Source organism: Seriola lalandi, unplaced genomic scaffold (assembly GCF_002814215.2).
Source record: "Seriola lalandi dorsalis isolate HSWRI2012SDOR001 ecotype SW California unplaced genomic scaffold, Sedor1 jcf7180002054825, whole genome shotgun sequence".
Lineage (NCBI taxonomy): Eukaryota > Metazoa > Chordata > Actinopteri > Carangiformes > Carangidae > Seriola > Seriola lalandi.
The window spans coordinates 516,893-528,484 of NW_019525378.1; the positions used below are offsets into that span (position 1 = coordinate 516,893).

The 11,592-nt window shown below is 41.3% G+C and overlaps 1 protein-coding gene across 1 annotated transcript; it reads left to right on the forward strand.

Annotated features, from left to right (window-relative positions):
- The first annotated feature begins 1,245 nt into the window (after positions 1-1,245).
- Positions 1,246-11,324, forward strand: slc2a3b (solute carrier family 2 member 3b). The gene is given in 12 exon segments (XM_087179306.1): positions 1,246-1,363; positions 1,472-1,626; positions 4,989-5,093; positions 5,512-5,672; positions 6,056-6,296; positions 6,452-6,614; positions 6,879-7,066; positions 8,131-8,235; positions 8,332-8,368; positions 8,371-8,432; positions 8,535-8,738; positions 8,841-11,324. Coding segments are annotated over 11 exon segments (1,548 nt in total). The 5' UTR covers positions 1,246-1,363; positions 1,472-1,602; the 3' UTR covers positions 9,099-11,324.
- The last annotated feature ends 268 nt before the right edge of the window (positions 11,325-11,592 follow it).

Here is an 11,592-nt window from a genome sequence, read left to right on the forward strand (position 1 = left end):
TAAAATCGGAAAAGTTCAAACATACAGACTTATTTACAGACTTGTTTTTGTTGTCTGGTTGTTGCTGTATTCACCAGTTGCCTTAGTATTTCTTAAAATCCTTCCTGTAAGGCTCTGTGCTGATAATCTTTCATATCTTTCAGTTGTTTCTTGAAGCTGGACATATTTGTGAGAATCTTTGTTTAATACACTTCCAGACCATTACCAGAACAGTAAAAATAGGAACCTACCCTGCTCACTTACTGGATTTACAACCTCGCATTTTTCTGGAAAACTTGTCAAATTCCAGACTGAGATTTAGGTGGGCTGTGAAAGATTAGACATAGCTGATGAAGAATTATGAGGGCTCCCCATTTGTTTGCCACCCACTGAGCCGGTCTTATGATTTTTGCATGACCGGGCTTTGTATCTGAGCTCCGCGCTCATTGCCTTTTGTTCTCGCGCCCCCGGTGGGCAGCCGACGGGGCCAGCAGCGGCACAGAGCCTCCTTTCACCGGCTGCCGTTTGTTCTCCATCTCTGCTCCGTACGCTCGCCCGAGCACGTCCCCAATTTCTTCGTAAACGCGTCTGCGCCGCTGCCACCGGCATTACGACACAGCGGATACACTGGAAATTCAAGCCTACGTGTTTTGCGCACGGCGGACCGCTCGTGAATTTATGAGTAAGAGAGGATGAATAAAACGTGCCTGAAAACTTTACCACTTTCTATAAAAGCACAGACAGAAAGAAGGACTGATCATCTGTCATATCAAGCAGGTCCGAACAAGACGGGTTTACTGGATATATCAGGGCTGGCACCACATACCGGTAAACAAACATTTATTTTTATTCATCACTCCGACTCATTCATGCGGTTTGTCACTAGGAAAAAATCTCGTCAGTAGTTAATTTTAGATTTCAGTTTATCATTTTATTATATTAAAACTAACTCTGAGCGTGTTATGAAATATTTTCAACTTAATTTCTTTTTAAATTCCAGTCGAGTAGCGCAGCATCACCTGCAGCTCCATCGCACCATGTGGATTGTTAAAGTCTCTGCAGGCCACTGAGATGCTGTTTTATCTCTGTATTGTTCAGAATAAGCAAAGCGACAATAATTACATTTGAAGAGCTCGAGTTACATCACTTTCCTCTTCACATTTCATAATTAGAGAGAGCAGAGGAGGAGGGTGAAGAGGGAAGCAGAGGGAGGGGTTTACTCACTGACTCCTGTTGAATTCAGAGAGTGCAGCAAAGTGCTTCATCTGTCTGGGCCGGGTTGTGCACTGAGTTCTGTAGGTCTGTAGTCCACAGTCTTTACTGGTAGAAGATGTAGGGAATAGTAGTAGTTTCAGTCCGAAGCCTCGGGATCTATTTTAATATTGTAATGCTGAAGATGTTTTTGTCTCTTTAAATGTTTATTTAAGAAGAAGTATAATGAATGTTTGCTACAGAGTTATCATATCTGCTTCCTGTGTTTGTTTCTTTTCAGGTATTTATACTGCTTGTCCCAGAGGGGTGTGTTCATAAGGAGTAAAAAGCAGCTCAGTGCAAGAAGCCTCAGTGTGTGATCTGAAGCGTTCCTGTGGTTTTCCTCGGATTATCTTCTAACAAGCAGCAAAGATGGAGCGGATGGAGGATGAGAAGGTGAATATAATAGTTTCCTGGTTTACTGCTGTGCTGGGTATCTGCTTCTGCAACGCTGTCATTTTTTCTAAACTTACAATCATTTTTCACATACAACGTAAACACATATTTTATCGTCTGTTAAAATTCCCAGTGCTTCCCTGAGGAAGAGTGTCAGCCTGGCTGTTGCCCAATGTTTGTTTTACTGAGCCTGTTTTGTCCCAGCACCTCCCAGTGACTTAGACTGTCTTATATAGGCTGGTAATTCTGTATTTTTCCTCTCTGGCAAGAGCAGGAACTGGGGATGTGAGATGTGTACTTCAGGATGTGACTAATAGGGAAAGACAGGGAGACTGGGCTGGTGGATGGCAAGTTTGAACTTGAGTGTGCAAGTTAGTTTCTTGCTTTTATTTGTATGCTTGCGTAGAGAGGTGGGTTGAGTGAATAGCAATGATGAAGAGAGATCTGGAAAAAGGGGAGGGTTGACAACTTGGTACTGGTGAAAACTGGTGATAAATTTGTAAACACCAAGTGTTTGTCAACTGAAAAAAAAAAATTAAAATCAACATGAATTTTCTGCTGTCTCTGAACTCGCTGTGCCTTTGCTAACCTTTCCTGTGGTTTCTGTTTTGAAACATGTTGCATGCAGTTACTTCATTTTAATGGCGGTTACTTAAGATTTTCACATCCACTGTGTTGGTGTAGCTGCCCATCATACTACTCTAATACTGGCATGCCCTGCAAAATGCACAAAATGAGTGCACCGTGATACGCATTTGCCCGGTGAATATTAATCAGATGTGCTGAGCTGAAGAGAAAATTGTGTAACAGGATGGCTGCAAAGCTACGGTTCATGAAGAGACACAACAAAAGGTAAATGCAATATAGTTAAAAATAAGAGAAGTAACTATGTATTAAATGTGGGAATGAGAAATAGGGATCAAGATGATATGAATGTGGAAGTTGAGTGTTGAAGAAAAGAGGCAGGCGTTAGTCCAGCATCATTCTTCTGACTATTGCGAGAGATGATGAAATGCTGAAATCTTAACGCTGTTGAAATACAGTGTCACGTGGTTTGGAGTAATTTCTTAAGTTTTCTAAAAAAAAATAAAAATTTAATGTTAGGGGTTAAAAAAAATAACTAAACGTAAGCACAAGAAATGACCAAATGAAGAGAGTAAAATTCATTCTTGACCTTGAAAACAGCAGTTAAGAAATGTCGCCACAAGGTCAATTTAGTACTTGTTCTGGAGCTTTCAGTCATATCACATGATCTTCATGCGCGGACAGTTGGAAGTGCAAAAGTTCAACAAGTTCATATTTTCTGAGCACTAATCTCAGCTCAGTGAGTATTCGCATTACTGTTTACATTTCTTGGCAGGTAATCAATAATTAATCGCGGTTGCTTATCGATCATAAGTTTTTTTGACAGTGTGCGGAATGACGAATGTGAACAGGTATATGTTGTATCTACAGCTGCAGAGGTTGGTCAAATGAATACATGCCAGCGCAGCCACATGCCTCACAACATGTTGATACACCGTCAGCTGCATCATGGCCATAACATACACGACGCTTCTCACTCAGTGGGACGCTCCCCAGTTAGAGACACTGTTGTAACAAGAGGGTGATTAAAAGGTGGAGTCATCTTGTCTAAATCTTACTCAACAGCAACGTGCCCTTGCAGATCTATCTGACATATCTGTTTCACACACACACACACACACACACACACATGTACACACACAACCACACACTTGCATGCAGTTGTTCCTCATCTAAAAATCCTCTAGAAAGATAAGACTGTGCTGCACCCTTTATTTTCTTTTTAGGTTATCTGAGGTCATCTTGTTCGACTTCAATGTATTGATTGTAAAATAACAGATGTAACATTATTTGATTATTATTATCAACCATTAGATCACTTATTATTTTTTCCCTCCTCAACTTTATCATGCATTTCTTTTACCAGCGAGTTGTATTTCCTTCCCCCTGTCACTTTATCACATATGCAGCATTTCCTATTTTCAAGACATTCAAGATACTCTCTGTCCGTCACAGACGTAACGCCAGTACGTTCGGCTTTTGTTGGACCATCATATCACTCTTAGAAACACGGTGTAGCTTGATTACAACTATACCACTATCTGACTGTGGTGAAATATTTTCTGACATCATTCCACTGTCATCATTTCAAGTAATTCTTCACTTCCTCTTGTGCTGTTTCACTGTGTCGAGTGGTGGTTTATGGTAACTCAACAGGCACCTGATACTATCAGCCGTGAATATCATGTGCTTAAAATACATTTCTAATGCTTTTGTTGTCAATAAGGAACCTGGAGTTCTCAGTTGAAACTCAGTAGATCAGAAGAGGGAGACTCTTTTAACTTCCCTTTTGATTTTCATATTAAGGCATTTTTTCCAAATGAACACACTGTTTCATGACATTTGGAGGAATTTGGTATTTTATCTGTGCAGATAGTGATATCATGTACGGTAAATGCGTGGGACAAAACTCGCTGTGCCGGGCTTTGAACATGTTTGTTGCTACATGAGGTTATTTTTTGACTTGACTGTGATTACAAATTGTACAAAACAGTGTATTCATTTGCTGGTGGACATCATGAATGTTTCAGTGATGTTGCAATGTCGAGTTAGTGCTGAAACAGCAGCAGGTTGGATTTATGGATTTTCTTTCATTATTGAGCCTTTTTGGACTTTAACTCTGGATATGATTAATAACTTTTACAAAACTTTTTAGAAAGTTTAAGCATCATAGTAAATACATAAGAGATTGGGTTAGTTCTTAAGTCAAAGTGAAACTTTGTTTGGGGATGTTCATCTTTGACATGTCTCTACATAATAGACTGGGAACTGGCGACTTTATTCAAACTAATGACTACCTTCAGTTCTGCTTGCTTTGATACTTTAACATATTGTAAGTTTCACTCCCCTGCCATGCAAGGGATTAATGTCAGGTGTATTAGCTTGTTATTAGGAGCTAAATCCACTTTAATTCTGAAACCAGCGGGGAAAAAACACTTACAATAGGATTCAGTCTTATTCTCTCGGGGTGTATTTAGCTACTTAGCTGAGAAGTACCTCAGAGCTGCGAGTCCTGGAGCCCAGTGTTGTAATACCTGTCTCTCACAGCAGTGCAGCGAGCCTGCAGTTTCTAATGCAGCGGGCTGAAAACAAGGAAGGAGAGCAGATGTAGAAAGGCTCATTGTTGTAATTACCAGTGTCACTATAAACAACGAGAGCTTTGTAGAGCCAGGGACAGGCCTTGTCCACCATGAAGACTGAGGGGATGATTGTACATGAGATGCACCCACTCATTGTTTTAATCCGTCACATTTCTCTGTCTGTTTCTCCATCAACAGCCGAAGAAGAAGCTGACAGTCTACCTTCTCTACTGCGTTTCAACAGCAGTCATCGGCTCGCTACAGTTTGGCTACAACACTGGGGTCATCAATGCGCCAGAGCAGGTGTGTGTGTTGCTCTGGATGTGTGAGTGTTTGCAGTATGCTAGCCACACCAGCTGGATGAATACTGGACATTTAGTGTCTCCATGTTTTCAGACAGCGATACAATACCACATCTTCTCTCATTTTCTGGTATTAAGATTGTAGTAATCTTCTACAGTGACACACAGTTAAAGACTCTGTTTTTTGTATCAAGTATCTGGTTTGGTTTTATAAGTAGGTCTGCTCTGAACTAAATTAAGTTAAGGTGCCAGACATGAGGTTTGGCAGTGCAATAAACCAATGCTAAAAGCTTTACTGCCCCCATGTGGATATGTCAAATCCTCCCTAATATACATTAAGCACAGTCTCCTACATAAGACAAAAGCTCTCTTAGAAGCAGCCGCCTCTAACTTTGCCATTCTTTTCTGTGGTGTGACAGAAACTGCGCAGGTTTTTCCAGAATGTGTCTATGGAGCGGTACGGGGAGCCTTTCAGCAAAGGAACAAACACCATGGTGTGGAGTTTTTCTGTGGCCATCTTCAGTGTGGGAGGCATGATCGGATCCTTCTCTGTTGGAGCCATGGTCAACAAATTTGGCAGGTGAGCACAAAAGGACTAAACACAGAGGTGCAGAAAATGCTTTAATACAAGATACTAGATAGTGTAATTGATGATAGATCAAGAAATGCCTTCACTTAGCAAGCACAAATGGCAAACATTTGCTGGTATCAGCCTCTCAAATGTGAAGATTTGATACTTTTCTTTTCATAAATTCATAAATGCACTATCTTTGTGTTTGGACTGATCAGTTTGAACCCTGGGAAATCACAGTTAGTCAATGAATTGAGAAAATAAACTGCAAATTTTGTAAGAAAAAAAAAAGTTGCAGCCTCTTTTTCAGACTTTGTACAGTTGCTTTTTTTTTTTAGTTTTTCTCTTTACTCTCACTAACTATGTCCTTCCTTCTTCATTGTCATCACCAGGCGCAAGTCCATGTTGATAAATAATATCCTCGCTCTTATTGGCGGTGGTCTGATGGGCTTGTCGACCCTGAGTCGATCTTTTGAGATGGTCATTGTCGGCCGCTTGGTCATTGGTGTGTTCTGCGGTCTGTGCACGGGACTGACTCCCATGTACGTGGGCGAGATCGCTCCCACCGCTCTCCGAGGAGCTTTCGGCACTCTGCACCAGCTGGGTGTAGTGATTGGTATCCTGGTGGCACAGGTACGGGGGGTGTGATATGGTGATTATAGAACATATAGCATTTTCAGGTACCCTGCCCTCATGAGGGTATTTTTCTGAGACTGCTCCATTTCACTTAAACAGATTTAAATACATCCATTACAAATACTTAATTCCCTGTTGTCTCTGTATTTTAGATCTTTGGTCTCGAGTTTCTGCTGGGCTCAGACACTTTGTGGCCTCTGCTGCTGGCTCTGACCGCCCTGCCCGCCGTGTTGCAGAGCATCATGTTGCCCTTCTGCCCTGAAAGCCCCCGCTACCTGCTCATTGTCCTCAACCAGGAGGAGGAGGCAAGAAAAGGTCAGTCTGGAAACAGTTGAGACGCTGCCAACAAGATGGCAGCGTCAGGTTTTAATAAGACTGAATCTAGAATGACTCATGGATTTTTAATGATCCGTGGATTGAAGCATGTCATGAAGATGAGGTGGCTTTGTGATTTATTAAAATTTTATCATGTTATGTGATGTTCCTAGACCTTTGCAGCCTCTCTTTTCTTTGACATTATATTTGCATAATAATGTACTGACTTCCTCTCTGTTCATCCATCCCGTCTTCTCCTTGTAGCACTGGTGCGCCTGCGGGGCAGTGAAGATGTGAGCGACGATATTCAAGAGATGAAGGAAGAAGGGATGAAGATGGCCATGGAAAAGAAAGTGACCATCCCCGAACTCTTCCGCTCCCCAAAATATCGCCAACCAATCATTATCGCTATCGTCCTCCAGCTCTCTCAGCAGCTGTCTGGCATCAACGCTGTGAGTAGACATCATAGTTATAGAGGTATAATGTTGTAATCATCAGATGTCAGTCTACATGAAGTGGGCAGGCAGTCTTTAAACTCAAACTTGAATCTTTAAAGGAGCATTCATTGAATTGATACGACTGTTTCAGACAAGCAGATGACAGGAGAAGCCTCTTGGCTCCAGGCAATGTTAGATTGAGTGGAATAATGTAATCCTCTGAGGGTCAATGGGAATAGGTATTTTGTTAATAAGGTCATGTAACCAGGCTGACTGAACGTGTTGACAGTTCAAGCGTCTGACCCGACAATCACAGTGAAACTGCTGCAGCCCGCAGCTAAAGGCTACAACATCGATTGACATCGACTGACCACTGACAGACACATTAACACTCACGACCTACATCACCCACTAGCTAGTACAATTCTACACAATGCAGCTCGTTCCAACTTTGTCACTGTTCAAAAGAGTTAAAGCTTTACTAATCAATATTTTTTACATTATGTATTTTTACACAAAGAACTATCACCTGACTCTGCTGTTCAGCTCACCTCCACACAGCATTTTAGCTTCTATTAGCTCATTGTTTTGCCTTTACAGCACACAACATTTATTGTTTTAGCTCCCTATCTAAGAATCTCACTGTACACCACCTGCCCAGTGCCAAACAGCAGACAAAGTTAGCAACTTGCTGGTGTACATAGAGGAGCATTTAGCAGCTAAGGAAGAAGATATTTCCCTCAGAAGTTGGTGGAGACCAAAACGAAGCTAAAAGAGAGTGAATATTAGACTTAGATTCGTCAGGTTGCCAGATGAAAAACTCCAAATGTATGTTAATATGCTTCATGTTTGCTAATTTGCTTCATGTTTGCTATAAGTGTAAACTAGCAGTTTTGCCTTATCAACTTTAAAAGGTGGTAATATGTCAGTGTGTGATTAGAGCTTGGTGCTCTGCCCAAAGTTGCCAAAAAAAATCAATTAATACAGATCAATGTGATGTTATTTAAAGACTGAACTTACGTTAATATGAGATCAATAGCAGCCCCAAATAGTAACTCTTCCTCTTTCTCCCCTCTCAGGTCTTTTACTACTCCACAGGCCTATTTGACACCGCCGGTGTAACTCAACCCATCTACGCTACTATCGGAGCTGGAGTCGTCAACACTGTGTTTACTGTTGTCTCTGTAAGTGTTTGACTACCGGATTTGTTTTCTCACAATGTAGTGTGTTTTATATTTTCTGGATTATTTATCAATCCCTTTTTTTTTCCCCCGAACCAGCTCTTCCTAGTTGAAAAGGCGGGGCGAAGGACGCTGCACCTATTGGACTGGCTGGAATGGCCATTTGTGCCCTCGTTATGACAATCTCGCTCTCTTTAGTGGTAAGTTCATGTTCTTTGAGCTTTTTGCCTGCGGAAATAAAATGTCTCTCTAATGTTCCCTCATTACAATACTCTTTTCTCTCTGTTTCTCTCTCCGAGCAGCAGACCACACCGTCTTTAAGCTACCTGGCCATTGTGGCTGTGTTAGGCTTTGTTGCCAGTTTTGAGATGGGTCCAGGTCCCATTCCTTGGTTCATCGTGGCTGAGCTCTTCTCCCAGGGGCCCCGACCTGCTGCCATGGCCGTGTCCGGTTTCTCCAACTGGACCGCCAATTTCCTGGTGGGGCTTGGTTTCCCTAAACTGGAGGTATGAATACATGTACTACACCCAAATGCTCTTCATGAACGAGTGGTTTGAACTTACATTGCAGTTTATCCCACAACAAACACATCTCTCCTCTTCTCTCAGGAAATCTGTGGCCCGTACGTCTTTATCATTTTCACAGTCCTCCTCATTTTCTTCTTCATCTTCACCTTCCTGCGAGTGCCTGAAACCAAAGGAAGAACCTTTGACGACATTGCTCAGGGATTCGCTGCCAGTACAGGGAAACCCACCCTCTCCCCACCTGAGTCGGTGGTTGTCGGCCTGCCAGACGGCAAAGAACCTGCACCAATGTCTCCCACAGAAAAGGTTCCCATGGTGGATCTTCCCTCAGGGAAACCATGAGCATCTTTAGAAAAAAGAAATGAAGCCTTAGGGTATAATGCAGACAAACAGCTTCCAAGCACATAGATACTGTAAGGAGTTATATTTCATAACTCACACAAGAGCAGCGAGGATGTGTTTAGAAAAAGCCAACTCAGTGTATTAATGCAGAAATGAGATTTTAGTTTTTTATTGTATGTTTTTAATGTGCCTTTTTTCAATTAAATTGTGTTTTTAACGATTCCCCACTTACAAATGCTAAAATAATTGACAGAAATCCCTGTAATCCTGCTTTAAACATGGGCCAAACTTAACAGAATTATCATTACTTAATATGTGTTGACATTCCCGGCGCCAGCTCCGTGCATATCGATCCATATAAGAGGATAAACATATGTTCAGTGCTAAGTCCCAGGTCTTCAGCTACCCCCCGTGTTAAAAGGTTGCAGGATTTAAGGGGGGTTTATGTATTGAGGTCAAGCCTGAAAAGCCGGTTTTGGAGCGCAGTAGTTTGACCCAAAAAAGACTTGACTTGCTGTCCTGTCTGCCTGCCTGGTGTGCCTCGCTGCCAGGGGAAGGGATCCATGTTTTCTTGAATAGACAGAATAAACATGGAGGTGCCGCAGCAGTCCCTCTCCTCTCTTGGGTGCACAAAAAGCACTGACTATAGATTTAAATAAGTATATTTAAGCACGTCTAAGCAAAATATGTATGATGCCGTCGTCTGAGAGCGGAGGATGTTTGTGTTAATGTATGCTGTTTGAAGTCTGGAGCGGTTACGCTGATAAAGAAGTAACTCAAGGACAGTTCTGTAAATCGGTGGTGTCTGCTTCACACGTATTGTTTTTTATGAGGTGTAGGTTAGTACTGCCAAGTCTTTTTAATTCAGTTTAATGATTTCACTGCAGGGTACAACCAGGATGACAGAAAAAAAGATTGCTGTAGTGCAGACATTTACGTGGTGCATCACAACAGTCGGATACAAAAACTCAGGTGGCTATTTGTGTTATTGTATATGGCTTCTAACTGTTAGAGCAGAGAAAAGGCATTTATCCATCACTTTACTTGAAACTCTTCTGTCATCAATACGTAACTACAAGCTACTGCATCACAGCTCACGAAATAAAATATCTCACAATCTCTATAACAGTGTTACGTCAAATCAAAAGCGCTCATCAGTGTTAAACCGTCGTTTGAGGGACGTTTTGAAACACATTCAAGTCTCCTGATAATTAAATTATAAATATATCAATCCAAACAAGGCATTAGCCATGTGAGGCAGTGATACGGAATAACAACTCTAAATTGATTGTATTTATTTCAGTGGTTTACGCACAAAGAAAATGTCTTATCATATGTATTTGTGTCCAATTGTCTGAAATCGTGTCTATATCGTAGAATCTCCATTTACTGCATCATGATCAGCTATCACAGCACAGTACCCATACTTATATATGCGGCATCAATGTTTGTACAGCTGCATCTTCTTCATGAGGAAGCACTCTGGAGCTTCGCAGTGTTTCGTTTGCACTTTGGCAGTCTGACTACTTCCTAATGACTGTTTTGTGTGTTTCATGTGTGGATCCCTGCTACATGTAAATACACTTGTATGTGTTAGGACATGTGTGGTTTTAGTTGTGTTAGTATGTTTGTTTTTCACAATCCTCTTACTTCCACTGATTTTCCTTGCCCTCTGGAAATACTGTTACTGCCAGTGAATGCCACGATGTTGCTTTGCAGTTCTCCACAGTATGCACATCTTTAATATGTATATTTTGCTCTTTTGTTATCTGTTTTTGCGAGAAAACAGAAATGAGAAGTGACGAAGGTTCAGTGTGTGTGGGATTCAGATAAAAGTTGACCTTTACTGTTGTTTTATTATAAAGTCCTCTCTTCTCCTGCTGTAATAACATGAGTGACACTTGCTTTGAGAAACTAAAAAGGAAATAGAGTTGTCCATCTCGAAATGTGTGAATGTGAAATGTGTGCGTTGAATTATGAGCATAAAGAGTTTTTTTCTTTTCTTTCTGTAACGCCATAAGTCAAAGCCACTTTGTTTTGATGAATGTTTAACGTAACTGCAGTCTTTGTGCTGAGGTGAAAGTGTGAGAGGTTTGTCTGGTATCACTGTGGCAACTCCATTTCCTCGTCTGCACCGCAGCAAAGCCTCGGTTAGCTGCTCAGTCACACACTGTAGAGCTAAGCAACTCTCTGAAACACTGAAATAAAACCATGACTTAAAAACCAGAGCTCAGTTTTTTTTTTCCTGTGGCTGCTGCTGCTGCTGCTGCTGAACAGTTGCATTTAAATGATATATTCATAGTCGTGTTGAGTTATGAGGTCAGATTTCCTCTTGAGTCACACAGCTTCAAAAGCTAAACCAGAACACATGTAGAGATGCAAGAGAATATTTACCTCAAAGGGATCCCATTTGAAACTTTACTTTACACATTGCATTTCTAAAGAAAACATTAATCTAAAATTACACACCTTTGCTGTAGTTGTTCTCACATTC